We start from the raw sequence: 27,748 nt of genomic DNA on the forward strand, positions 1-27,748 counted from the left end.
TAAAGATCGCTTGGTCTTCACTATGTATTTTTTCCCACAACCACTGATTAACATATAAATAATATATGTGGTGTTACAGTTTATCAGGGCCGGCTCTAGGGGTGTTGGACCAGTGCGGTCGCACAGGGGCGCCACCCGTAGAGGGACAGCACCCCTCCCCAGCATTCCGATTTTAGCGGGACAGTACTGTCCCGTTGTTCCACCCGCGGGCCGAAGTGGCCCGTGGGTGGTCAAATCGGGAGGTTGGGGAACCCCACCGACGCAGCTGTGCGGCGGTGCCGGACCCCTGGAGTGTGAATGGAATCTGCGCGCAACCATTCACTGACGGGAGAGGGCTGGGGGAAGCCCAGCCAGTGACGGAGTGCTGGGCTTTACCCCCACCCTGACGTTATTTGGATGCGTGCCATGTGGGCACGCCTCAAAATAACGTCACACAGGGGGCGTGGCCTTTGGTAATTAGGCCACACCCCCAAATTCGGTTAGGGCGCCTTCTGAAGGGCTGGCACAGGGTGCTCAGAACCCTGGAGCCGGCCCTGCAGTTTATCACATCCTTTATTTTATATTCTTTTATACTATCATTTCCAGCAAAGGTCTTTTGGCCTCTCAGGCCATACTGGCACACTTTGCAAGAATTACACGTGAAAAAAACTTTTGTTTTACTAAGAAATTATATTGGTTTTATTTGATCTTTCCAGTTAGGTAATAAACTGGGTGATACAAAATTCTTTAATGTTCTTGCTCTCCTGAAGACAAGTTCAGCTCTGTCGGAAACAAATGGAGATAACACCGGATCCATCTTGATCAAATGCCAATGTCTATAGAGGATTCTTCTAATATCCTCACTCTGGCTGGTGTATTGAGTAACAAAGGGGCATTTTAATTCTAAACCTCTATCAATATTTTCTCGCTTTTTCTTATAATTTAATGTCAGTCCTTCCAAGATTCCTAGCCCTCACAATAGCAGCATTAATTAGATCAGGTGGATAACCTTTATCAAAAAATCTTGTGACATAGATTTTAGACCGTTCTTCAAACACATGTATACTTGTGCAGTTCTGTCTTAAACTCACTAGTTGGGAGAAAGGAAGCTTTATCTTCCACTTACTGTAGTGACAGCTTTTATAATCTAAATAATTATTGCTGGTGACGGTTTTAAAATGGGTTAAGGTATGGAATGATTTTATATCAGTATCAGCAATGTCACTTTATCTGTAACATACAGCACTTTTAATGCAAAAGTATTTGGAAATGCTAGGCCAGCCCTATGACGAAGTCCAACTGACGAAACACGTAGGGAGTGGCCTAGCATGACCTAATTTGTGCAACAAGTTTACCGGAGCTACAAGATGCTTCACCCGGAGACTTAGGGCTCTATTTACTACAATCCGCATTTGTAATGCAGATTGTAGTGTGATATTATAGACTGAATTCACATGGCGAATTCAGGCAATATCACAAGGATTTACTACAAATCCCTTGCAGGGACAGAGCTTGCAATAAAGCTCTGTACCTGCGAATCCCCTCCACACACTAGTCATGGTTTTTTCGCAAAAAATACCGTGAAAAAGTGCCCGAGCATGCGCCAACCTGGGAGAATGTCATGTGGTCAGATGAGACCAAAATAGAACTTTTCGGTATAAATGCCACACGCCGTATTTGGAGGGAGAAGAATGATGAGTGGCATCCCAAAAACACCATACCCTCTGTGAAGCATGGGGGTGGAAACATCATGCTTTGGGGTTGCTTTTCTGCAAAGGGCACAGGACGACTGATCCGTATTACGGAGAGGATGAATGGAGCCATGTGTCTTGACATTTTGGGGAAAAACCTCCTTCCGTCAGTAAGAGCATTGAGGATGCAACATGGCTGGGTCTTCCAGCATGACAATGACCCCAAACACACCATCCGGGCAACTAAGGAGTGGCTCCGTAAGAAGCATTTCAAGGTCCTGGATTGGCCTAGCCAGTCTCAACCATATAGAAAATCTGTGCAGGGAGTTGAAAGTCTATGTTGCCCGGCGACAGCCCCAAAACATGACACATCTAGAGAAGATCTGCATTGAAGAGTGGGCAAACATACCTGCTTTTGACCTCTGTAATTGCCAACGGAGGTTACTTTACGTTGTATTGAGTTAAACTTTTGATTGTCCAAATATTTATTTTCCGCAAGAATATACAAATAAATTGTTTAAAAATCATACAATGTGATTTCCGGAATTTTTAGTTCTGATTCTGTCTCTCACAGTTAAAGTGTACCTATGATGGAAATTACAGACTTCTCTCATCTTGTAAAGTGCAACAACTTGCACAATCGGTGGCTGTCCAAATACTTTTTTTCCCCACTGGTGTATATATATATGTATATATATATATATATATACATACATATATATATATATATATATATATATATATATGCAGCATATTCCACAGTCCACAGAGGTGGCACTTAGAGACTTAGACATAAGGTAAAAAAAAAAGACCCACTGCAGGGTAACTTCTAATATGACATACAGATGTGTATGTCATATTAGAAGTTACCCCGCAGTGGGTCTTTTTTCACCTTATGTTGAAGTCTCTGAGTGCCGCCTCTGTAGACTGTGGATTATATGTGGGGGAGCAATACCCTGGAGCCCAGTTACTTTCATGGACTGGTGAGTGCCGGGTTTCGCTGGACATTATATATATATATATATATATATATATATAGTCATGTCTGGTGTTCCCCAGAACCAGCCACAAATAAATATAGCAATGCCCTGCTCCAGGCCACCAATGTCTCTCCATTCCGGCAGTAGTACAGTCAGCACCCAGCTATTCCAGCAACACAGCACCCCTGACCAGGCTGGCTGTGGTCTCTATGCATGGTGCTAAAAATCATCTCAGATTGATGCTATAAAGACATGCACGAAACACACAGAAAAAAGTACATGTTATTTAATAAATTGTTATCAGCAGGTGGTAGCCCCCTGTAACTGGTAAAAGATCTTAAAAATACAACAAATGTATTTTATCGTTTATGTTGTAAATAAATATATACTGCATACTTGTCTACTCTCCCGTAAAGACTGGGTGGCTCCCGAAAATCGGATGGTGCTCCCTCCTCCGCCAACTACTAAGCAAAAGTGGGCGATTGGGGGAAGGCTATGACGTGATTTGTGTCATCATAGCCCTGTCCACTTTACAATGCCTGTGATCTCGGCACTGTATAGCAGAGGGCGGGGCCACAATGACGTGATTGCACCACCACGCTCCCCGCACTGCCCACCTATGCCACTGCCACGCCCCCTGCTGTGCCTGAGGGGGCAGCCAGAAAGTCAGCAAGTACTTCTCTCTGTATGTCTCTCTCAATAACGAAAACAAAATCACAAACTTCCTATAGCTATAACATAGCACATATTGGGGCATGATCCCTGCATACGTTCACCTCATAATAGGCCGCAATTACATCTACAGATGGGTCCTCACTCGTCTTTGCTGCCCCGCTCGGCGAGCCTGCTCCCATGAGTCTCTGCTACCGTCGGGTGTCTTTTTTGCATCTTTTTTTTTTTTCTACGAAAATGTGTCTAAGGCCCGTATTCAATTTGAAGCGTTAAGTCCGGATCCGCGTTAAGTTTCCGCCGATGACATCATTATCGCCTGTTTTGGTTTTACCCCATATTCAATTTGAAAGACTTTCCGCCTAGGCGGAAAGTCAATCCAATGTAATAGGCGGTAAAGTATTGCCTATGAATGGCAGGCGGAAAAAAGTGCAGAATTGGGGTTTTGGGGTGCAGCATTGCGGGAACCCCCCTGCAGCCTTCAGACAGTCCCCCAAAGGTAATCTGTGTAAAAAAAAACAAAAAAAAAAACTTAAGGACACCCAAAAATTGACTTTGAAAAAGAAGGCGAAAAAAAAAATGTTGGGGTACAAACTTAAAAACTAGGGAACTTGACTCTGGGGGGGTCCCCAAGTATGCCCCAAATGTTTTTTTGATTACAGGTGTTTGCGGCAGGTGGATTTTTCATGATTTTTTCAACTTCACATTTTCAGGCACCCCAAATTTGCTGGGATAAGTTATTTTCTGGAAAAAATACTCCTAAATACTATTCTGCATCAGGTATAGAAAAACACTATTTAGCAGCTATTGAGCCCATTTAAAAACACCAAATACCTTCAGCAAGCCAAATCGGGTGGTACTATAGTGAACCCCCATGTCAAAGCATCATTTGGGGGGTGACAGGCTGATTTCTCCAAAAATGACAGTACTTGCCGCTTGTTACAGTATCGCCGGGTGCCGTTTACGCCTACTTTGAAATTGAATACGGGGTAAAGCGTGGACACGCGCGATACTTTAACGCCTACAAAACAGGCGAAGTCGGCATTAAGTCCGGGCCGCGTTAACTTAACGCTCAGCTCAAATTCAATACGGCTCTAAGTGTCTAAGGGATCTATTTACTAAGCAGTGTTAGGAGACAGAGTGAAAAGTGATAAGGTGCCAGCCAATCAGCTCCCAACTGTCATTTTTCAAACACAGCCTCTGAGATGGCATTTAGGAGCTGACTGGCCGGCACCTTATCACTTTTCACTCTGTCTCCTAACACTGCTTAGTAAATAGACCCCTAAGTGACTAGGACGCACCAGGAGATTGCACTGATTAATATGATATGTGACACTTGTATATCTGTGTGGGACTGAGTGATGCAAAATGCAATGATGCAGTGGCCACAGCTTTTTTCCACACCAACTTCCATTTACAGACTCAGTCGCGCACAGATATACTGTACATGTAACAGATATCAGATTAATCTGCACAGTCTCCTGGTGCATCCTAGTCGCATTATAACATTGCGACTTATAACCCTTTTGCACTGCTGCAATCACCCAGGTTATTGCTAGATCTTCCTGGGTAGCAGCCCAGTGGAAAAGGGTACCTGAAAAATAACCTGGGTCAAGTGACCTGGGAATCCAAACCGGGTAGCTACCAGGGTTGGACCCGGGATGGACCTGGGTGATGGCGCAGTCTAAATGGTGCGACCCTGGTTATCCAGCCCGGGTCATGCCTAAAATGAGCTGGTTGGTGGCTGTGGAGCAGTCACCTTCCACTTTTTATGAGTTTCACAAGTTTAGCAGGGCAGACCCAGGTTCAGTGTGAACGAGGCTGACCCAGGAATAACCCGGATCGAAGGTGCAGTGTAAACGGGGTCTGACCTGGGTTGGAACCATGGGCCTGATTCAGACCCACTCGCGAGCGCTATGCGGGTCGATGGTGGCCCAGTGCGCATGCGCACGACGGAGCCGGCTCCGTGGTGCACATGCGCGAGACCCGGATAGCGACGGGCAAACCATCGCTGCGGGTCTCGTACCAAAGGGGGCGTGCTGTTGATGTTGAGTGACAGCACGCCCCCTTTGGTGGGCGGGCCAGGGGCGTGGCTGCCCAGACGGAGGCGTTCCCATGGGAACGCCTACCGTCTTTGGCCGGCCCCACTGACATCACAAGTGATGTCAGTGGGAGTGCTTTCGGCTCTGTTAGAAAGTACACAACTGTAGAAAGTACACAACTGTACATGCCCACTGCTCACTTATCCAACATATGAACACCCAGGAGATGCCACACAGTTACACCCAGTCACACGGTCATAAGTGGAGATGTGGCTGAGATGCATACAGCTCTGGATTGCTCCTCAGTTGCTCAAATTTGTGTATTCAGGCTCTGACACAAACGCAGTTGCGAAAAATTGTGAGATCCGTTCACACAGCAGACCTGCGTTCAGGGCCGTTATCTTACCATAAAAGTGAAGGTCACTAAAATGTCCCCATAAGATATACATGATCTCAATTCCCTGAAAGGTCCAGAAAAAGACTACCAAGGGCATTAGTCATCCATCCTCGACCTCCATTAGGATTGGTTTCTTCACCGAGGGAAAATCTGCTGAGGACTAAAGGCGGGTATCCACTTGCCGATTAAAATGAGCGATATCATTATCGTTCAACCGCTCATTAATCGTGAACAAATCGGGCATGAAAATGTCAGAAACGACCAGCCATGCCCGCTCCTGCTGGTCGTTTCCGACATCAATCATCGCCTGAACATGCTGGTCAATCTGCCAATAACGTCAGATAGACCATGTTCAGGGATGAGGGAGGCAGTAGGGGGGAGGCTAGGTTTAAGCTGCGGGGGAGGTTAGGTTTAGGCTGCAGGGGGGGGGTGGTAGGTTTAGGCTGGGGGGGGGTTGTTAGGTTTAGGCAGCTAGGAGGGTTAGGTTTAGGGGTAGAGGGATGGGGTCAGGATACTTACTGACAGATGTCGGTATTCTAACCATGTCGGGATGCGGGAGTTGGGATTCTAACCGACAAATTACCGAGCGCCGGGATCATGTACCGGACCTGTACAAACAAGCTAACAGTGTCACATATACGTAAATACATACTGTAATTATAGTGTGCAGGTAGCATAATTAAGCAGTAAAGAGATGGGCAAAGGTCCTGCTTGAATTAACTTACACTCTACGTCACCCCACTATCTAAAGCAAATGGTTGGGTTTGGGATTTTGGTTGGGCATATGGAGGTTAAATCGTCTACTTCTGAGGGATGTTCTTTTTGGTCTCTTTATTGCTAAAGAAATGAAACTTGATTTCTTGATAAATGATACTATATATATACTGTACAAACTCCTATAAAATGACTATTGTAGATGGTATTATATCCAAAGATACTTTCCCTAAAAAAGGAACAGAATAAGCAGATTGATTTGTGGCTGCAGAACGTGCAATTCCCCACCGTGACTCGCTCTGTACAGATACCGAAAGACGTAGTTAATGTAATCTTAAATTGGAAAGTATAAGAAAGAATCACTGGAGGTTTCAAAAATACGGGGAACAAACTTGAATTCCATTTACCAACATAATCGAAAGATATTATTGCAGTAATATAGTGTGATTAGATGTCTCGTATTTTGATTTCTCTGTATTTAGTGTGATATCTTGGGGGTAATTAGCTCGGCAGAGGGTGGATTGGTGCAGTGTTTAGGTGCTTAATGAGGGACCACACACGGCTTTCAAGTAAAATAAAGGAGATGGTGTTTTACTTCCAGCAGGGAAAAACAGGTACAACACAAAGGAACAGAAAATAATAAATAACCTAGCCCCTGTTTAGGGCGTCTAACTCACTTCTTGAGGCTCTCTAATGTGGTGCAGCTAGTCTGCTAACAAAGTCTCTGCCTGCTTCTTGCAGGTCTATCGCTGGCTCCAGCCTGGCTTGACTTGGCTGCCACAGCTACAAAAATAGTCAGTCCTGGTGGCCTTCCCTGTATCATACAGATATAGGCCCTGACTTCCTCAGCCTGCAGCATCACTGCTTTAATGTCACACAGTCTGAGAGTTTGTGGTTCCCCCCTTGCCTCCTGCAAGGTCCAGACACAGGTCTCCTGACCCCCAATGGCTCGCTCAGCTTCACTGGGTTCTCTGGCTGCCACAATCCCACATAGACTGTTTCGCACGGCAGCCTGACTGGTCTGCCTTCTCATCAGCCCACACCTGAGCTCTATCCACAAGGCAGCAATTAGGCATCTTCCCACAATGCTTTTCTAGTTTTTGTGGGCGGATCTCCCCTGCCCCACACAGAATCTGCTGCTCACCAGTGCCACCTCTGGTGATACTGCCACATATCCCCCTCCCCAGCTTGAAACCCCTGGGTGCAGCTACATGGGACGAGGCATTCTCATTGCGAAGTCCCTCTTCACTCTCCTCATGAGGAAAATCCACTGTATCCACGGTCATACAGACTGTTGTGATCTCTGGGGGTCTCATCCTCCAGATTCCAGAATTTATTTCCCTCCGAACTTTTTCCTCACTTTATGGTAGCAATGGTACTTCTTGCTTTCTTTATGCAGTACTTGAGGGTCATCCCCGGGTACCACGTCAGGCATCAAGAACTTGAAGTTACTTTTCCCAAAGCGACATACTTCATCTTTACTCTTGCCACTTAAACCTATTAAAGGCACATCTTTTTGCAAACTTCTACTTGTCCCATCTTTAACCTGCAGCCTTGAAGCCCTGTATTGGCTACTGGCATATTATACGAGACGAGGAGCTAACATTATCCTGAGAGTCAAGAGCATCACAACTTCTGGACCTTGGCTTTATGTCAATAGACAACATACTGGCACTCTCACCCACAGATTCCAGACTCCCGTGTCCACACAGGATACTTGAATATTTACTCCATTGAACCACATAATTTATCTCACGGCTTTGATGGCTATCTGTCACTTCATTAAGGCATAGATCTCTTGGATTTTCTTGTGCTCCCGATTTTTAAGCCTTGAAAATCTGATGAACAATTTCAACATGTTCCACCAGCCCAGGTTGAAGTTCATTTTCCACAGAGGTCTTTATTTTCCAATTCACTTTAGCTGGACATTTTGCTTCAAGCTTTGTAATTTGAGACCACTTCACTTCCTCACAGATAAATTCAGCAGTACTGCAAATTCCATCCTGCTTGCATGAAGGCATTGCGTTACATACATGAGTATTATTTTTCACAAGACTCTCAGAATTAACTTTCTCTAAGCTTCTGCTTTGCCTTGCAAAACTTTGTAATTGAGTCACATTCTCATCACTCTGAAAACCTGGCAACAAGAGTTTCATCCTTGGAAGCCATCACTATCTTCGTAGAATTTTGTACATCCTGTACCTTTATTTCACAGGTCATGCGATCACCATCTGTATACGTCTTCTTTATTATCAACTTCGGACACAGTTTTACAGTCTGGACCTGTGTCCCTTTTGGAGAACTTCATACCCTCAGCTATTACTGTAAGCTGAAAGTCACTGCAAGGAATCTCATCCACTTTTCCAAGACGGACCTTTAGGGAATTTCCCAACTCCGATACTTCTGTCCCTTCCTATACACTGGTATTGTTAATGAGGACATCTCTGAGGACATCTCTATGGTCCCATTGCTGCTGAAAGACATAACTCTGGAACATCTTACTTAGATCCCGCAATTCACTGTTTGTCCGCTGCTCATCACACAAGACACTCTGTACTGGTAGCATATCACTCTGCATGCCAGCCTTTTCAGGATCAATCTGTAACAATTGCTGCTTGTGCACCATGGTACTTCTGCCACACTGGGTTCAGCGAAGACATTGGACGCCATTTTAGGTTGAGAATTCAACTTCAGAATGTTATTTAACTTCTTTCCTCTTGTGATTTTCCCACTACCGTGTGGAACTTTTTCTGAGCCAACTGTCAAAGCTGGATAATTGGCTGAGACAAGCTCAGTTTAAAATTGAAACGTGCGCGACGCCATCTTGCGAATGGCAGCTAGACTCCATTTTAGAAACAAGAATCTGCAAGACGCCATTTTGTGACCAGCGTCACTTTAAGTTACAACTCACAAGCTAAGAACAGATGGCAATGTTTTTGATAATCTACCAATGGCAACTAGAAGAACAGCCTCATGCGAAAAAGTAAATAGAATAGACAATGCACCAGAAACTGTGAGTGCTTTACATACAAATTGGGAATCCCTGTATGCAGACAAGTATAGTTGTGGCAATTGTAATATAATCCAGGCATTGATCTACACAATTGAATGTGTCTGAATCCTAAACAGGTTTTAGCCCCATACCCAGACAGAATGGCCCCAGCTTCACAGCTGGAGGTAACACATTTGCATTGCAGTCTGAAACTGTGAGTGAGGAATGATATGTGTGTGTGTATGTATGTACATGTATATATATATATATATATATATATATATATATATATGATCCAGTAATCCCGGCACTCCGGAACCCCTTAGGGGTAACTTGCTCTGGTGCCTTCCTTTCAGGTGCCAAATAGCACCAGAGCAAGTTACCCCTAAGGGGTTCCGGAGTGCCGGGATTACTGGATCATATATGTATCTACACTGGAATTATCCCCAGTGTGGTCTTCCAGGGCACCCGGACTGTTGGTTCACTTTAAGTCTCTTCAGGATTTCTTGATTTTAATTTTTTTTTTTTTACATATTTTGTTATCTTGTTCATATTGGTGATTGTAGCACAGTGGGTACGTGTGCACACTATGGCATCAGAGGGTGACCTACCGAATGCTGTTTCATATATGCTGCAATGTGATAACAGTGAGACTTTCAGCTTTTCCGATGTGGAGGCTGAGCAAATTCTACATAAGGACCCTGCTTTTGGAGAACAAAGTGAGCTTTCCAATAATGATCTATTTCGAGAGTATTTCAAATTAAAGAAGAGAGAAGTAGATTTTCTATATCATGGACGCAAGCTATTGGATTACTTTAGAAGGAAGCAAATCCCTAGGGGGTTTAGGGTGCACAACATGCCGAAGATTGGCCGATATAGCATCCCATTTTGTAAACGGTGGATCAGCGTCCTAAATAAGTGCTCAATGGACTTGATGTTACTTGTTATTGAGGAGGCCACTAGGGAAATGCATCTTACTCAAGAACAAATAAAGCAGTTTGAGGATACCCATTTGGCCAAACTCCAAACTGACTCGTCTGAATCGTGGTTGGATAAATTAAAATCACAGGTGGATTCATATCGAACAGAGTTAGTGAAATAAAAAAAACAGAAATTTACCAAAGTGCAGCAGGACTATGAACAACATAGAGTTTATTCCTGGTTAGGCCAGTCCAACCCGTCCCAATTTAGGTTCCGGAATTCTAACTTCAAAGGGCGCAGACAGAACCTCAGGTTCTCTAGTACTTCAGCCAGTGAAACTGAGGATGGCATTGTACATGATCATACCACTACTCCATCTCAGTTCCCTTTAGGGGTCAAGACCCGGTCAGGAGGGTCCGTCCGGGGACGAGACCCACAAGGAGGGGCGGGCAGACGTGGCGCCAGAGGCAAAGAAAACCCCCCCAGGAAATAAACCAAGTGCTGAATTTGTCATCCACAACATTATCAGCAGACGAATTAAAAGTATTGAATAAGGGGTTGTCTTTTATTCCCACTAATTTTCCAGATGATTTTGGTTGGAAGATTGACACATATAAGTTCTATAGAAGTTTGAAGCTGAAAGAACATTTTGGGAAACAACTACCCATTAATCAGAAGAGTGATTTACCTGTGGCCTTGCGACACATAGGTCCGAAATCCCAATTTGACCCTGTGTCCAGTAATGCTTCTTTAAAGACTTTTTATCGCATGTTGGATACGGCCCAAAATAAGGAGGAACGTAGCTTGACACATAACCTTAACCTTAATGAACGTATAGCCTTAAAATCTCTCGCCAAGAGAGAAGACATTATTATCAGAAAGGCAGATAAGGGTGGGGCTACTGTCATTGTTGACCCCACTGATTATTGTAATGAATGTAACCGGCTGTTAAATGATTCTGACACGTATAGCCTACTTGAAGGTGATCCTACTATTCAGTATAAACATGAATTAGATAGTATTTTGCGGCAAGCAGAGGAAGATGGCTTAATTTCTAGTTCTATTTGTAATAAATTATCTTGTGATTTTCCCATAGCTCCTATTTTTTACACCATACCAAAGGTGCACAAAGATGCAAGTCGGCCCCCAGGTAGGCCGATTATTTCGGCAAGAGGGTCGCTTTGCGAACCTGTTGCTCAATATTTGGATGCATATTTGCAACCTTGTATCCAGCATATTTTCAGTTACCTTAAAGATTCTAATGAGCTGTTGAGAAAATTTTTGTTGATTAAAGTGGTCCCAGAGAATGCTTGGCTTGCTACCTTAGATGTAGCGAGCCTTTACACGTGCATCCCGCATAAGGAAGGATTGGAGGCTGTCCGTCGTTTAATAACCAATAATGCGCATTATGAAGGTCCTGACATCTCTTTCTTTATATCTTTATTAGAATTTACTTTGACCCACAATTTTTTTATCTATGATAGCAAGTTCTATCGGCAAAGGACGGGTTGCGCGATGGGTTCTGCTGTCGCACCGTCCTTTGCCAATGCCTATATGTGGGAAGTTGAACGGAATTTATTTTTTGAGGATAGACAGATTGCGTCTAAAGTTATCGTTTATTATAGATATATAGACGATTTGTTACTCATTTGGGGAGGTTCCGATAAGGATTTGGAGGATGTGGTTAGTAAGCAGAACAATACAACCCATACGATCAAATTAACATTAACTATTGATCAGAAATCTATACATTTTTTAGACATTAACATTAAAATTGAGAATTTGATGATTTCTACATCCCTTTATACAAAGCCAACAGACCGCAATTCCATTTTAAAGTACGAGAGTTTTCACCCCAGGTCCACCACAAAAGGGTTACCGTACTCACAGTTTTTGAGGGTATGCCGTATTACCAGCGACCCTCGTGAAACTGAAGCTACCTTGGAAGCTATGGTTCAAAAATTTGAGGATAGAGGATATCCCAGGAAGTTGTTGTTGGAAGCTAAGCATCGAGCGCTTTCAAAGAACCGGTTAGATCTATTAAAACCTAGACCTAAAAATTTTTTAGATAATAAGATTCCTTGGGTTAACCAATTTAATACACAGAGCTATAATACCAACAAAACGGCTAAAGCGTTATGGCCAATGGTTACCTCAGATATGGATTTACCCCTATTGCGTAATACACGCATTATGCCTAGCTACAAGAGAGGGAGAAGTATAGGAGACCTGGTTTTGAAACGTGATGTTTCTAAATTTAAAAAATCAAGTGTGAATTTTCTAAGTAGAAAAAATGGTTGTTTCAAGTGCCTGGGGTGCACTACTTGCACGTATTTAGTGCCATGTAAAGAAATACGGCACCCATATTCAGGCAAGAAGTTTGATATTAAGTGGTCCTTGACCTGTACGTCTAAATTTGTTATTTATGTGCTGAGCTGTCCCTGTGGCCTCAACTATGTTGGGAAGACGGAACATCAATTTAAATAGCGGATGGCCCAACATAGAAGTGCCATTCGAGCAGCTCTTCAAACTGGTTGCAGTGAACAGCCGGTGGCACGGCATTTTGCCACTCTTAGGCATAGCATGGCGACATTGAGATATAAAATAGTAGATCATGTCCCTTGTTGCTTGAGGGGTGGCAATAGGTCTAGGGAACTTCTCCAATTGGAATCGAGGTGGATTCACCGCCTGGGTACGTTACACCCTAGGGGTCTCAATGACTCCCTAGGTTTGTATAATTTTCTATAGATTGACCCCATTGTTACTCAACTGCTCTTCCTCCATATGTTATAAGAGAATAAGTTGTTCCATCATTGAGGTATAATATAAATGTAGCTGATATTGTGCATTATGGACACAGTTATTATGGTATTGGTGAAGATTGAATGGCTCTGATGAGGGATAAATTTTGCGTGGCTATGTTAAAGGCCTCTGACATATCCTGTTGTCACAATATTTTTTATATTTTTATATATAGTTGATTGAGGTGGTGTAATAGATATTTTTTACACAAGCTTTTGAATAGTCTGTTTAGTTATGTTTGTACAGATTTTCACTGCCATATTCATACTTATTATTGCATATTCTATATTTCTTTATTAGATCATTCAATTTTTTGTCACACATAAATGTGTATATTTATATATTTTGCTTATAGTAATGTTATTATGTGTAAAGATAGTGAGCACGCAACCTATTTACTTTTTTATATATTTTTTACTTTTTTATGTATTCAGTAGATCACTTTATCCAGCGGCATTATGTTTGTTTTGGCTTCTGGTCTTCATTCTTGCACAATCACGTATGTTTTTATTCTTTTTTAGTTTGTGTACAGTGCTGCCTTGGCAACCAGCCGAGCGACGCTGGGCGTCACTTCCGGTGCACCTCTGGTCCCTCGTGGATGGAGATACACGCCGGAAGATCAGGCTGAGTGGTCGGGGCAGACACATCACTTCAAGATAGGTAAGCCTATTTAAGAGCATGTTTTTGTTTGTTTTATTCACTGCATTTTGTTCCTGACGACGAGGTTACGGACCTCGAAACGTTGAAATGGTGATTTCTTACTAAAGTTCTGTTTGGTACTAAGTCTCTGAGTGACGCCTCATTTTTCTGTATATATGTTAAGTCCATCATAGATGGAATCTCATGCATAAACACCGCACATTACGCACAATTGAGCTGCTAACATTAGCGAATGCTTAAGATCCTGTATGAAAATGCTGTTTGTTAGCTTCATGCGCACGCATCTGCCCCAAGTTAACTAGAGTCTTTACATCACACCCCGCATACTCACACATTACATATCCACATAAAAGGTTTAATGAGCTTTACAGTATAAGATTTAAGTTGGTTCAGTTAGTTAAAATGCTGTGAAATAAAGATATTTGATAACTAAGGTTTTATGCATGCTAAGAGAGCACTGTTTGGTTTCGTACTGATGCGTACTCTTTCCACAGTATTCCGGTGATATCGGTGGGGAGATCACATCATGCATTCTCAACTTATGGACCGCAGAGACTATAAGCAACAAAATGTATATTTTATGAACAACTGTTAGGATGACTGTTAGGGGGGCGGGAGGGCAGAGACCCCCAGTTGTTGGAGGCTGGGTTGAGTCTATTTGAACCAGCCTGTTAAACACTCTGTAATAGATGGTTCCCCCATGGGAACCAATGGCATAAGCAAGAAACTTCTCTATTGTCCTGTCTATTCTGGGGGGGTATAAACATGTGTGCTCATACACTGGGTTTTTTAGTCTTCTTGCTGAATGCTGACTGAGGGGTTTCTTGCTGATGCCTAACATCTGGTACCGGAAGCGCTGCGTATGTATACTGTACTTAGGGTCTGTATAATTCCTTTGCGTCTAATTGTGTCTGGATCAATAGCGTGTAATTGACTGTACTTTTTACTTGAATAATACTTTGTGCTTCGGAACCACACGTTCCAAGTCTGGAGTCTTTTATTTACTGTATGACTGCGTACGCAAATTGGCGTCATCCTTAGAGGTTTATAGGTAGGATATTAGAAGGTATAGGCAGGGGTATATAGAGGTTCAATTTTAATATCGTCACATAGACAGCTGCTCTTCCAGCTGGGCAATTTCCACCATGGCACTTTTCAACTTGCTCTCAGATTGCAGCAGATTGCGCTCCACAACTTCATGTTCAGCAAGTGTCAACTTTTGTACATTTATTTCAGACTCTGCCATGTTTAATTCACTTTTGCAACTCCCAAGTCCTGCCATGGGCAAGGTTAAGCTCTCTCTCCAAAGATTCACTTTGCTTGGCGGCTTTATGCAGACTTTCCTCCAGGAATACATTTCTTTCTGTCAGACATTCTGAAACTGCCCTAGCTGCAGCTAAATTGGATTGGAGAGTTTGTACTTGCTCCTTACAGCTGATGCTCCTTACAGCTGACTTTAAGACGGACCATCTCCATCTCTTTTCCTTCACGGTCAGTTTCCCACTGAGCGTGAGTCTGCAGCATCTGGAGATACTTCTCTTTTACTTCACAAAAACTTTTAGCCAGAGAACTTTTCTCCAGTTCATAATCTTTAAGCTTTACTTGAGTGGACACAATTAAAGAGTCTTTTCCTTTAAACACCAGAGTCAGATCCGCCACTTTCACTTGAGTGCTCTCTGCATCACTCCGATGTCTCTGTACACCTTCTTTCAATTCCTCCAATTCCTGCTGAAGTACCACACACTTTTGCTGCAACTCAACAACATCTAATAAGTCATTATTTGCTAGGAGCACATCATTCTCATACTTTGTAACACATTTGAAAAGTTTAGCTTCCTCAAGGCATTCAGACATAGCTGCCAATTTGAGGTCTGTCTCTTTAAGAACTTCACATTTTTTTGTTTCTTCCTGCTCAAATGCCATTTTCAAAGAGGACAATTCACTCCGTAATTTCTTTTCAGCTTGCTCATGAAAATTTCTCTCATCAGCCAATTGTTGCATTAAGTAATCAACCTTCCCAGCATAATACATATTACTTTCATTCAAAACTTTACGCATACTGTCAAATTCTTCCAGTCTTATAGTCCTTTCTGGACGGACCTTGCACCATACACTGACCACACAAACTGACATCTTTATTCTGCTTCGTAATGGAATAACACTGTTTACCCCATCAATTTGAAAGGATTAACCACAGAGGATTTCAAACAGCTTTAAATCAATTCCATGTAACTGACTTTCTTCACATTCAGACTGTAAACTCCAGCCCGGGTTTTCCATTTCTCTAGACTGAGAATGAAACTTTGTAACAAGAAATCTGCCTTTGTTTCTCCCATTTTTTATTTTTATTTCCCATGATTCTTGGCACAAAATACACAGAAACAACTTGTTTTTGTTTTCACTGTATCACACTTTGCCTTCAAAAGTATTTTCAACACAGCAAAACATTTTTCTTCATGTGCCACTACAATTACCAGCATGTATCAAGCAGTCTCAATAGTCTTTCAATAGGAATCTCTGCTCTCTCAGTACCACACCTTGATTTAACGAGCATGAGCAATTCACCAGGATAAACCACACAATTTCTTTTAACCCTTCCAATGCTGAAGTAGTGCACATTTCTCTTCACAGACACAGTATATACTGAACTTTTCACTTTTGCAAAATACTTGAATACTGTACTTCTGTTTCTGGCAAACTTTGCCTCTCCCATAAGCAAACAATTCTCCAGCAACTTTTGTAACACTTATTTCTCTTCCTTTCCAAGGAAAAGATGTACACTGCAGCAATAGTGCACATTTGCAGAATTTTTTTTGTTTAAACAACACTTCATACAAGACTTATCTTCACTCACCAGCCTGATGAGCATTGCACTGTTGAGTCCACTATGCAGGTGTAGTAAACATCCATATTTCCATTAGCTGCTGTAATCCACTTTCTGCGCAGATCTTGTTGCGTAGACCTGTGTGCGTATAATCTTTATACTCGCATTCTCCACCAAATGTGATATCTTGGGGGTAATTAGCTCAACAGAGGGTGGATTGGTGCAGTGTTTAGGTGCTTAATGAATGTATCATACAGATATAGGCCCTGGCTTCCTCAGCCTGCAGCTTCACTGCTTTAATGTCACACAGTCTGAGAGTTTGTGGTCCCCCCTTGCCTCCTGCAAGGTCCAGACACAGGCCTCCTGGCCCCAATGGCTTGCTCAGCTTCACTGGGCTCTCTGGCTGCCACAATCCCACATACTGTTTCGCACGGCAGCCTGACTGGTCTGCCTTCTCATCAGCCCACACCTGAGCTCTGTCCCACAATGCTTTTCTAGTCTGTGTGGGTGGATCTCCCCTGCCCCACACAGAATCTGCTGCTCACCAGTGTCACCTCTGGCGATACTGCCACATTAGTTACATGAAAAGTGCAGAGAAATCACTGATTTCGCCACCTTTTAATTTCTCTTCTCTTATCCTGCAGCCCCCATTGGATTTAATGGGGGCTCTGCAGGATCAGGAACATGCAGTCAGGGTAGGCAGAGCCATCCCTGTCGTACTCCTAAGATTTGATATAAAATTATTAGAATAATACAAAGAAGATATTTATAAATTATAAACATTTTCTTTGTTTATTGTAATCATTTTTATAGTTAACACTCACCAGCTTTGTGGAGCTCCCTGGGACTGCAGGGAGACGAGAGATGAGCTCAGTCTCGCTTCTGTATAGTCAGACACTGCTTGCAGAGTCTGCAGACGGGGCTACACTATGTGAAGTAAGCTGAACAGAAAGTGAGCTAATAGAGGCATGCCTCTGAGAGTGGGGGCATACCTTGAGCACTGATAGACACCTTGGATGTGTCATGTGACCAGGAAGTTCACTGCAGTGTTTAGAGATGGAGCTCAGTCAGCATCAGAAGCAAGAGAAGACACAGCATATATCCCAACTTTTCTTCTTCATGAAGAGGGACACTTTGACTGCCAGAGGCGCGGGCATCTGAAAAGGGTTTGGGGCTTCGCTTGAAGGAGGTATGGCCTCTTGGAAATGGGGCGGAGCCTCACAACAAAGTCTGTTAATGTCACTAAGGGGCATGCCCAGCACTCTCAGAGATGCTGGGCAGCCCCCAGGCTCTCCCTACACAGGTGAACAGATGCTGTGCACATGCGCATTCCATCTGTTCTCCTACTGCACACCCGCTGCTCTGCTATGCAGAGCAGCGGTATGTGCTCTCCCCAACTTCCCTCCCACCACGGCACAATGTGGCCCGTGGGTGGGACAGCGGGACAGTCCCAGAAAAATGGGAGGTATGACACAGTGATACAGGTAGGAGAATCAATGGACATTGAAGCTTAGTGTAGTGAGGGGAGAGGTACAGTGAGTAGGGGGTGAGACAGGCTCCCAGCACTCAGACCCATCTCCATGTGTGCCTCCCCAGCCATTGACCTCACCGCACGTCACTGCGCAGGATCAATATTTATATAGATGAAAGAAGCAAAAGTTCTCTAATCTTTTTTGAGAAACATAACGCCATCTCTAGATGATTCATTTGTTCTAATAATCTCACAACAAGCATTAAACAAGTAACCCAATAGTTCTTCCTCTTTCACATGTCATGAATAAGTAGTATAAGATAAAACAGCTATGATTTTTGCCATGAGATGATAGTAGGGTCATATCTAACAAATACTTTTAATTGGGAAAAATATAGTTTCACCTATGTAGTCATAGGTCACCCAGATAATGAAAAAGAAAGCACCAATTAAACATTAGAACATAAGAGAAGTGTGTATCAGCCAATTAAAGTAAGCCACCTGCACCTTTACTTGCTGATTGTGAAATTCAATAGATGTATATATGTATTTGATGAAAAGTACGTCATTCATTACTTCATTTTATATGAAGTAGCAGCCTTCTATTCACATTAATTAATTGATATTTCCATTTGGAAAGAAGATTTATTTAATTTACAAAGTAGTGAACAACGCATGTGGATGTGTTTATATTCCATTAAATATTAAAAATGCACATTTAGCATTAATTAAAAAGGTGAAGACATGCTTTTCTCTTCTGTATATAGGATTTTATTATATTTCTATATTGTGAACAAATAGGGTAATGTGACTTTGGCATTTTCTATTAACATTGTCAAGCCACTTCTCTACTTCTCTACACAATGTTGGGGCAGAAGTATACATACATCTGACATACATTAGCTGCAAATAGTAATCTTGAGATGTATCCAACTCAAAATAACAGAGAAAGAGATATTGTTAGAGCAGGGTAAGGTGGGTTGAGTAGAGTCGACCTAGAAGGGACAAAAGGCAATGAGTTTAATGTTAGAGACATTAAGCTTCAATAATTGTTGGAACATCCAGGATTAGATGGGAGGCAGACAGTTGGAGATGCAGGAGAGGCTGAAAGGTCAGCACACAGGTTATATTGGAGCCCAAAGGAGCTGACCAGGTCTCCAAGAGAAGAGGTATAGAGAGAGAAAGGAAAAGTAGGACCAAAAACAGCTCCTTGGGGAATGCTCGCAGGGAGGGGACAGTTTAGGTGGATGTAGAGACAGTGAAGTGATTGGACAGTAACAGCTGAACGACAAGAGTGCTGTGTCACGGAGGCCGATAAAGTAGAAGATTTGCAAGAGGACAGGGTGGTCAACAGTGTTGAAAACATCTGTGAGGTAGAGGAGGATGAAAATAGAACTGTGGCCCTTGGATTTAGCAGTGAGGAGGTTGTTGGTGACCTTGTTGAGAGCAGGTTCCCTGGGGTAGAAATATCAGAAACCATAGGGTCAAAGAAGGAATGGGAAGAGAGGAAGAATGGGTTATAGAGTTACCCTTTATAGAGTATGGAAGGATAGAGAGGAGAGAGATTGTAAATTAATTTTCAAGAGTGCATCAAGGTCAAGGAAGGGTATTTTTGAAAACCTCTTCAAACTGGCCATGTCCACTGTCACTTTCTCTTTTGACTTCAAACATGTCCTCATCTCTCCCATTTTCAAAATAACTTTTTTGAGTCTTTCTCTCTCTCCCGAGCTACCACCCATTTCTTTGCTCTCTTTTGCATCAAAACTCCTCGAACGGCTGGTAAATCATTGCCTGGCCCACTTAGTCTCCACTCTCTATCTTCTCGACCGTCTGTAATTATAGGTCCATACCCTATACACATCATAGAATCTGAAAGTGGCCAATGATTTACTTATAGCTAATTTAAAAGATCACTTTTCCATACTCAGGTTTCTTTACTTCTCCGCCATCTTTGACACAGTTGACGCCCTCTTTTCCCTGACATCCTTCACTCCCTTGGACTCTGCAACACTATTTTCTCCAAGTTCTCCTCCTACCTTTCCGGTTACTCCTTCAGTTTCTTTTACTTCTGACTCAAGCAGCAATGTATGGCAAAAATCACACACCAACAATGTGCATTAGGACTGTTACACCGGTATCCGGATAGCAGCACTACAGTGTCTAGATAGACACTGCATAGGTTGACATAAGATAGTTGACAGGCAATAGGTTGACAGGGTGAAAAGGTCTAGAGGGTCAAATGGTCGACAGTTAAAATGTCGACATGATCAAAAAGTCGACATATAAATGGCATTCAGGTGGAAGATATACAGTGTCTAAATAGACAGGCAATAGGTCAACAGGCCTTAACTGGGTGGCATTGTCGCCCCACACCCTGAAAACATGACGTTGCGCCAAGGGGACGGGGCCACTAGCTCTATGAAGTACAGCACTGCCCGCAGCATCCACAGGACTGCAGGGTGCATGTCTGGAATGTCCAAAGGATACTCAACGTGGCACTGCAGTAATGATACTGGCTGCAGGGTGGCATTCCAGGCACACTACTAGCCAGATGCCGGGGCCCTGATCTCTGTGGTCTGTGTGACACCCCTGCTCGCAAACCCCTAGTTATGACCTTGATGACACATAGGGGAGATGTACCAAACATTCTAAAGTGGACAAATGCAGTAGTTTCCATATCTACCATATCTACCAATCAGCTTCTATAATTTATCTAGTACATTTTATCAAATAATTAGCTATAATTTGATTGGTTGCTATGGGGAGCTTTTCCACTTGTCCTCTTCAGGAGATTTGATACAACTCCCCCTTAATTCGGTACTTTATAAATACAAGTGATGACTTGAGATCTGGGAGGAACATTTCTTAGAAGCAAATCATGGTCCAGTTAAATACTGCGGTTTATCCAAGAATAGGAAATACAATTATATGTATACAATTAATACGTATCTAAAAAAAACAATAGTTCTTAGTTTCCTCTTTAGTGAACATAAGTAATTTTTTTCAGAAGGTGACCCCAAAATGTCCTATTGCACCTTTCCTTACTTTGCGTGTACCCATCCAGCATGTAGCATGTGGTAAGCCGAGCACAAAGAAAAAGGGTAATGCTAAATAAGTCTGAAATCAAATATGATCTGCAGCTGTATCTACCCAGTGATAATAACACAACACATCTCAGTTAATAACACAGCCTCCCATAGGGCTGGATGACTTTGGCAGTGGACAATACAAGAACAGCAAAAAGACAGAAGCTGAGTTACCATTAAAGGGAACGACTGATGGGATTTCTATTAAATTATTCTATCGCAGAACAGAATACCACAAATCTGTTGACATGACATTGATGGTTACAATACCCAGGTTTAGATATACAGGATGGATGGAGTCACAAATATTCATAAAATGGTGGATTAAGTGAGTTGACTGTCAGTTTAAATTTATTTGATAAAATCAGTATATAAGATATTTCCATATACAATGTATATACTGTAGGGTACTATTAGAGAAATGTGACCTGTGGCTGGCGATTTAATCAATTAGTAGGTTACATTAGCTGGTACATAAAGGCATACTTACATAAATACATATGCATATAATAAAATCTTTAGCATGATAATAAATGTTTTGCTTTATATTTTGCATTACATAGAGAAACTCATGCTGTAATATATATGGGCAACAGAAGATGCTTAATGTATTACATTAGAGCGGTTCCATGGAATAAATTGCAATCTAGATTTCCATGTAATGTAAAGGCACATGACGACCTAACTCTTGCAGTGCATGTCTGCTCATTATAATGATACAGATTCTATATGGTATTTATCTGATAGTGTGCTTATCTCATAGTATCTGATAGTGTGCTTATCTCATAGTATCTGATAGTGTGCTTATCTCATAGTATCTGATAGTGTGCTTATCTCATAGTATCTGATAGTGTGCTTATCTCATAGTATCTGATAGTGTGCTTATCTCATAGTATCTGATAGTGTGCTTATCTCATAGTATCTGATAGTGTGCTTATCTCATAGTATCTGATAGTGTGCTTATCTCATAGTATCTGATAGTGTGCTTATCTGATCTCATAGTGTGCTTAAAATATTCTGTATATCTGAAGAAAAATGTGAAAGATAAGCACTTGTGAACAGTTGATCTCCAGCAGTAAACCAGTTCCACATATCTATGCCAATTGTTCAGATCAATGTTTACAAATAGGGAGATGTATGAATCAAAATCAGGTACAGTATTCAAATACATTCATGTTGCATCTCTATGTATAGACTTATTTCTTGGTCGTCCCTATGTCCAGGAGGATTTAAAAGCTTAAACAAGGTTCACAAATACACTAAAAATGAAATTAACTATATTATTATTATTATCATTTATTTATATGGCGCCACAAGTGTTCCGCAGCGCCTTACAATGCACATAATCAAATTGTAGACAAGCGACTTACAGAACAATACACTATATGTAACTATATACAGTATATCATATATATATATATATATATAATTTATTCTGTACATATATACTAGAAATTGTGGTGTAGCAGAAGTCACCCAAGCATTACAGACAGTATATCAATTTTAGGAGCACTAAGCAGCTGGGTCTTTCATTTGCTACAAAAGAGCTGTCTTTGGAGATTGCTGAGCCTTGATCTGTCTATATCTAATATATCCTAGGCACCAATGGTTAAATGCAATATTTCCAATCCCTTTTGCATTGTAATTGCATTTTGCAACCCTCAACCAAAATTTACATGATATAATATAATAATGTACAATAGACTGTTGCATTGTTGAATAGGCTAATATCTATCTATCTATCTATCTATCTATCTATCTATCTATCTATCTATCTATCTATCTATCTATCTATCGTATCCAGCTGTGTACCAATCCCCTGTAGTAGACAGCAAGAGTTGATTATTAATTCTCCCCTCATGCACTATTAGCACCATGTATGTTATAAATGAGCTCTAGGCTGCTGTGAGCATTGTCTCACTGACCTGCACAGGTGCTTCGTGCCTCATCCCTGGCTGGCTCTTTGTCTCCCTATAGGGCTGGACAGCACCGAGAGAAATGTGCTGCTGCTCTGCTCCACCAGCTCAGCCACACACCAAGCTCAGTGCTCTGCTTCCTGACCGGCTCCCAGATCAGCACCGGAGCTGTCCCCTGCTCTCCTGCACTGCCTGCCCGCCTCCCCTGGTACTTGTAGTCTTTGCACTGTGCAGATACACAGAGACAGGGCTGCTGGAAAACTACATCTCCCACAATGCAGCAGTTGCATTTATTCCATCTGGCAGCCTTTTCTACAATAGTGTTACCCCACTACACAGGGAAAGTGAAAGGCACCCTTAAGGTGCTATTGATTATTTTGTAATAGCAAGCAACAGCTTGCTGGTCATGCACCACTAACAGCAGCCACTTAGTTTATTTTTATTATGTAGTTCTGCTTGCCTGTTGAAATGCATTCATATTGATAAACAAAGATCACCTACCTTTCCGTATAACTCCATGCAAAGGTGCTGGGCTCCACTGTAAAACTGGCTGCTGTCTGCACTGCCTGGGCTGGATCTTGCCTGCTGTGAGTTGTATCCTCAGACTATAAATGGAAAGGTGGCGTCTGCTTAGTAGCAATGCATCCAGCAGCTGGAGAGGAGAGGAGAGCAGGGTACAATGTACAGCAAGCAGATCAGGGCAGGGAGGACAAAGGCAGCAGCAGGGCTCTCATCAGCCACAGGAAGTGTCTACTCACAATGCAAACACACTACTAGTTCATTGCACTCACTGTGCTGTATGAATCCTTGTGCGGGGAAGTATATGCTGGCTGTGAGCTAACAAGTGAGATTTTATATTACAAGCGGTTGGTTGATACATTTTCATTTCATTACTTTAAGAGAACGCTGTCATTGTCTTTCAGAGGATGTTCCTCAGTGTGTGTTCCCCTAGGTTTCACTGAGGTACTGGTGATGTGTGACTTCCTGTGAATAGACATTTATCGCTTATCCAGTCGCTGTGTCGGAGACATCTAGGTAATGAGCAGGTGGAGTATTCCCTTCAGAAGGTGGTGGTTGGGGTGGGGTATATGAAAAGTGTAGTGCTAGGTGCTACATTAGGCCAGGGGATGGCAACCTTTGCTAATTGTGTGCTTCCTCCCAGGCTGCACCCAACCTCTGGAATGCCCTCCCTTGTTCCATTAGACTTTCAACCAGTCTTCAAGCGTGCCCTTAAAACTCATTTATTCTAGCTTACTGCCCCTCCTCCTAACTCTGTAGTCACTGCCTTCCGCTACCCTCGTCTCCCTGTTGTGTCCACCCACATCCCCTATAGTTTGTTCGAGCAGGGCCCTCTCCGGTTTGTCTTCTCTAAATAATTATGCTACTTTAATTATGCATCAATATGAATATACAGTTAGGCCTATATATATTTGGACACTGACACCATTTTTATCATTTTAACTTATTACCAAAACATATTCAAGTTACAGTGATATTATCAATATGGTTTTAAAGTGCAAAATATCAGCTTTATTTTGAGGGTATTCACATCCGAATTGGTGAAAGGGTTTAGGATGTACAGCTGTGTAATATGTTGCCTCCTCTTCTTCAAGGGACCAAAACTAATTGGAGAATTGACTCGAAAGCTGTCTCGGACAGGTGTGGGCTATTCCTTCCTTTATTCACGTATCAATTAAATAGGCAAAAAGTATTTGGAAGCTGTTGCTGTGAACCCACAACATGCGGTCAAAGAAGCTGTCAATGCAAGTGACACCGGCCATGCTTAGGCTGCAAAAACCCATCAGAGAATGGCCCTTAGTAAGCTGGGCAACACAAAAATTCCTGGATGTCCATGGAAGACAACAGTGGTGGATGACAGCAGGATCCTTTCCATGGTAAAGAAAAACCCCTTCACAACATCCAGCCAAGTGAAGAACACGCTGCAGGAGGTAGCGATATCATTATCCAAGTCTACCAAAAAGTGAAGACTTCATGTGATCAAATACAAAGGGTTCGCCAAAAGGTGCAAACCATTCATAAGACACAAGAATAGAAAGGCCAGATTAGACTTTGCCAAAAAAAAAAAAAATCTAAAAAAGTCAGCCCAGTTCTGGAACAGCCTTCTCTGGATAGATGAAACTAAGATCAACTTGTATCAGAATGACGGGAAGAAAAAAGTATGGAAAAGGCTTGGACTGGTTCATGATATGAAGCATACCACATCATCTCTAATACACGGTGAAGGCAATGTAATGGCATGGGCATGCATGGCTTCTGGTGGCACTGGGTCACTGGTGTTTATTAATGATGCGATGCGACAGAAGCAGCCGGGTGAATTCTGAAGTATATAGGGATAAACTGCTCAGATTCAGCAAAATTCAGCAGAGTTTGGACGGCGCTTCACAATACAGATTTACAATGACCCCAAAAAATACTGCAAAAGAAAGCTGGGAGATTTCTTAAGGCAAAGAAGTGGAATATTCAATGGCCAAGTTACTCATCTGATCAAGCATGCATTTCACTTGCTGAAGACAAAACTAAAGGCAGAAATACTCGCGAACAAACAACAAATGATGACAGCTGCAGTAAAGGTCTGGCAGATACAAAGGAGGAAACCCAGCATTTGGTGATGTCCATGGGTTCCTGACCTCAGTCAGCCATTGCCTGCAAAGAATTCTCTACAAAGTATTCAAAATGAACATTTCATTTATAATTATGTTCATTTGTCCAATTACATTTGAGCCCATGAGAATAGAGGACTGTGTATAAAAAATGGTTCCAATTCCTAAATGTTTTATACAATATATTTGTTCAACCCCTTGAATTAAAGCTGAAAGTCTGCACTTCAATTACATCTCCATTGTTTAATTTCAGTCTCATTGTGGTGGTGTACAGCGCCAGAAATATGACAGTTGTGTCAGTGTCAAAATATATATGGACCTAACTGTATATACCCACCATATATCTCTTGCTGAGATATAAGTGTCAGTGTGAGGAATGGGGGTTATATTCGGTATCCTGGTAATTGCTGGTTCTGAGCAAGTTCTGCAGGTCTACTGAGTCTGTGATAGTGAATGTTTGGTGTGCCACTGAAAACGCATACATATGCATGTTCTATACATCTCCATGAGCCTCATTTGCATGAACACACCCTTACTATACTTCTATACTCTATGTCAGACCTCCCCTTCCCATCCACCTCCTGCCTCTTCAGTAGTAAGGTGTCACAAGTGCTAGATACGCCCAGGTCTGCAATAGAGCTTATGTGTGCGTTCACTATGTGAGCATGACATGCACATAATCATTATATTGTGATGTAGCACTCATTCTGCATCAGACTCATTGTGTATTGAGCAATAAAAGTAATAAAACCAGTAGCAATTTTGTAAATAAAGGTGGCTATGACTATTCAGCAAGGCTTGCTCACAGTTGCTCATGTTATTGATGATGTCTTCTTTGTACGTCCATTATACGGCGGTGTTAAACCTATCTTGACTAAACCATCGGCGTCAAAGCACAGCATCTCCCAGGCAGAGAGTAAAACGGCGGATGTCAGCAACAGAGATACAGCATTAGTGATACAATTCATGTTGGATTTATTATCCATCAATGGTGTACTTAAATCAAGGCTCCAGTCGTCATGGCAAGTATTAATCAAGGAAAAGACATTGTAAGGGCTGATTACCCATCTAAATAAATTACCTTAGCTACATTATAAATCTTCTGCATGAATTATTGTATGAGGTCTAACTATAGGCTAATTTATTTTAATGACTTTGTAGGAAAGATCAGAGTAAATGTATCCTTCATTTTAACAAAAGTCTGATATGATTTGCCAATAATGTATGACGGAACCTGACAATGGGCAATGGATACAGTTTATTACTTTTAAATTGCAGAGATTCCACACAAATCCTCTTTGGTGACTCCGCGCTGGTCCACGGTGATTTCTGCCTGAGTGCATGGACTTAAGGAACAGAATGAGGTGAGGCGTTCAGTAGAATGAAGCATAACCTGCACAGTACAGATTAAGCATGTGGGTGCACCTAGATTTGAGAGGCAATACAAAGATTTAGGGTCTCAATTATTAACGAGTGATATTCTTGTGATCACACGTTACTATTTTTAAATGGTGCTCCAACCAATCAGCTCCTGTCATTTTTCAAACACATGATAGGAGCTGATTGGTTGGAGCACTATTTAAGATTAGTAACGAGTGATAACAAGAATATCATTAGTTGGTAAATGAGTTTTGAAGTGCAATGGGTGCATTATTAGGCGTCGTGGTCAGCGCCTGGTCTATAGAGACGCAGTTGCAGTGACAGAGGTCCATGTTCAGGCAGATAATCTGCAACTCCATAGTACTGGTGCAATGTTCAATGGTGCGATCGATGATGCTTCTTAACACACACAGCGGCAGATTAGCGTCGCAGCCAGTGGGCGACTCTGTATGAATACCATCGAGCACAGCATTAGCATAAAGTTGCAGTGGCAATGCAGCAAAAGTCGCAGCCTCTGCTGCAATAGTGTGCACCTATGAATCAGTCCCTGTGGGTGCGATTGCTCAGCCTCTATTGCCCATAGCAACCAATCAGATTATAGCT

The 27,748-nt window shown here is 42.2% G+C and overlaps 1 protein-coding gene across 2 annotated transcripts in view; it reads right to left on the reverse strand.

Moving 5' to 3' along the window:
• RAB3C (RAB3C, member RAS oncogene family) overlaps window positions 1–23,811 on the reverse strand; it is a 348,243-nt gene extending 324,432 nt beyond the window's left edge. Inside the window, exon 1 of one of the 2 annotated variants that reach the window (XM_088469460.1) lies at window positions 23,646–23,811. In XM_088469460.1, coding sequence (XP_088325586.1) covers window positions 23,646–23,663 — 18 coding nt within the window. In that variant the 5' untranslated portion in view covers window positions 23,664–23,811. Of the gene's footprint in view, window positions 1–23,153; window positions 23,280–23,645 lie in introns of those variants that run through there. The other variant, XM_088469459.1, reaches the window with a different exon arrangement.
• Window positions 23,812–27,748: the final 3,937 nt, after the last annotated feature.

This window comes from Taudactylus pleione, unplaced genomic scaffold (genome assembly GCF_031769625.1).
Source record: "Taudactylus pleione unplaced genomic scaffold, aTauple2 ptg000092l, whole genome shotgun sequence".
NCBI classification, from domain to species: Eukaryota; Metazoa; Chordata; class Amphibia; order Anura; family Myobatrachidae; genus Taudactylus; species Taudactylus pleione.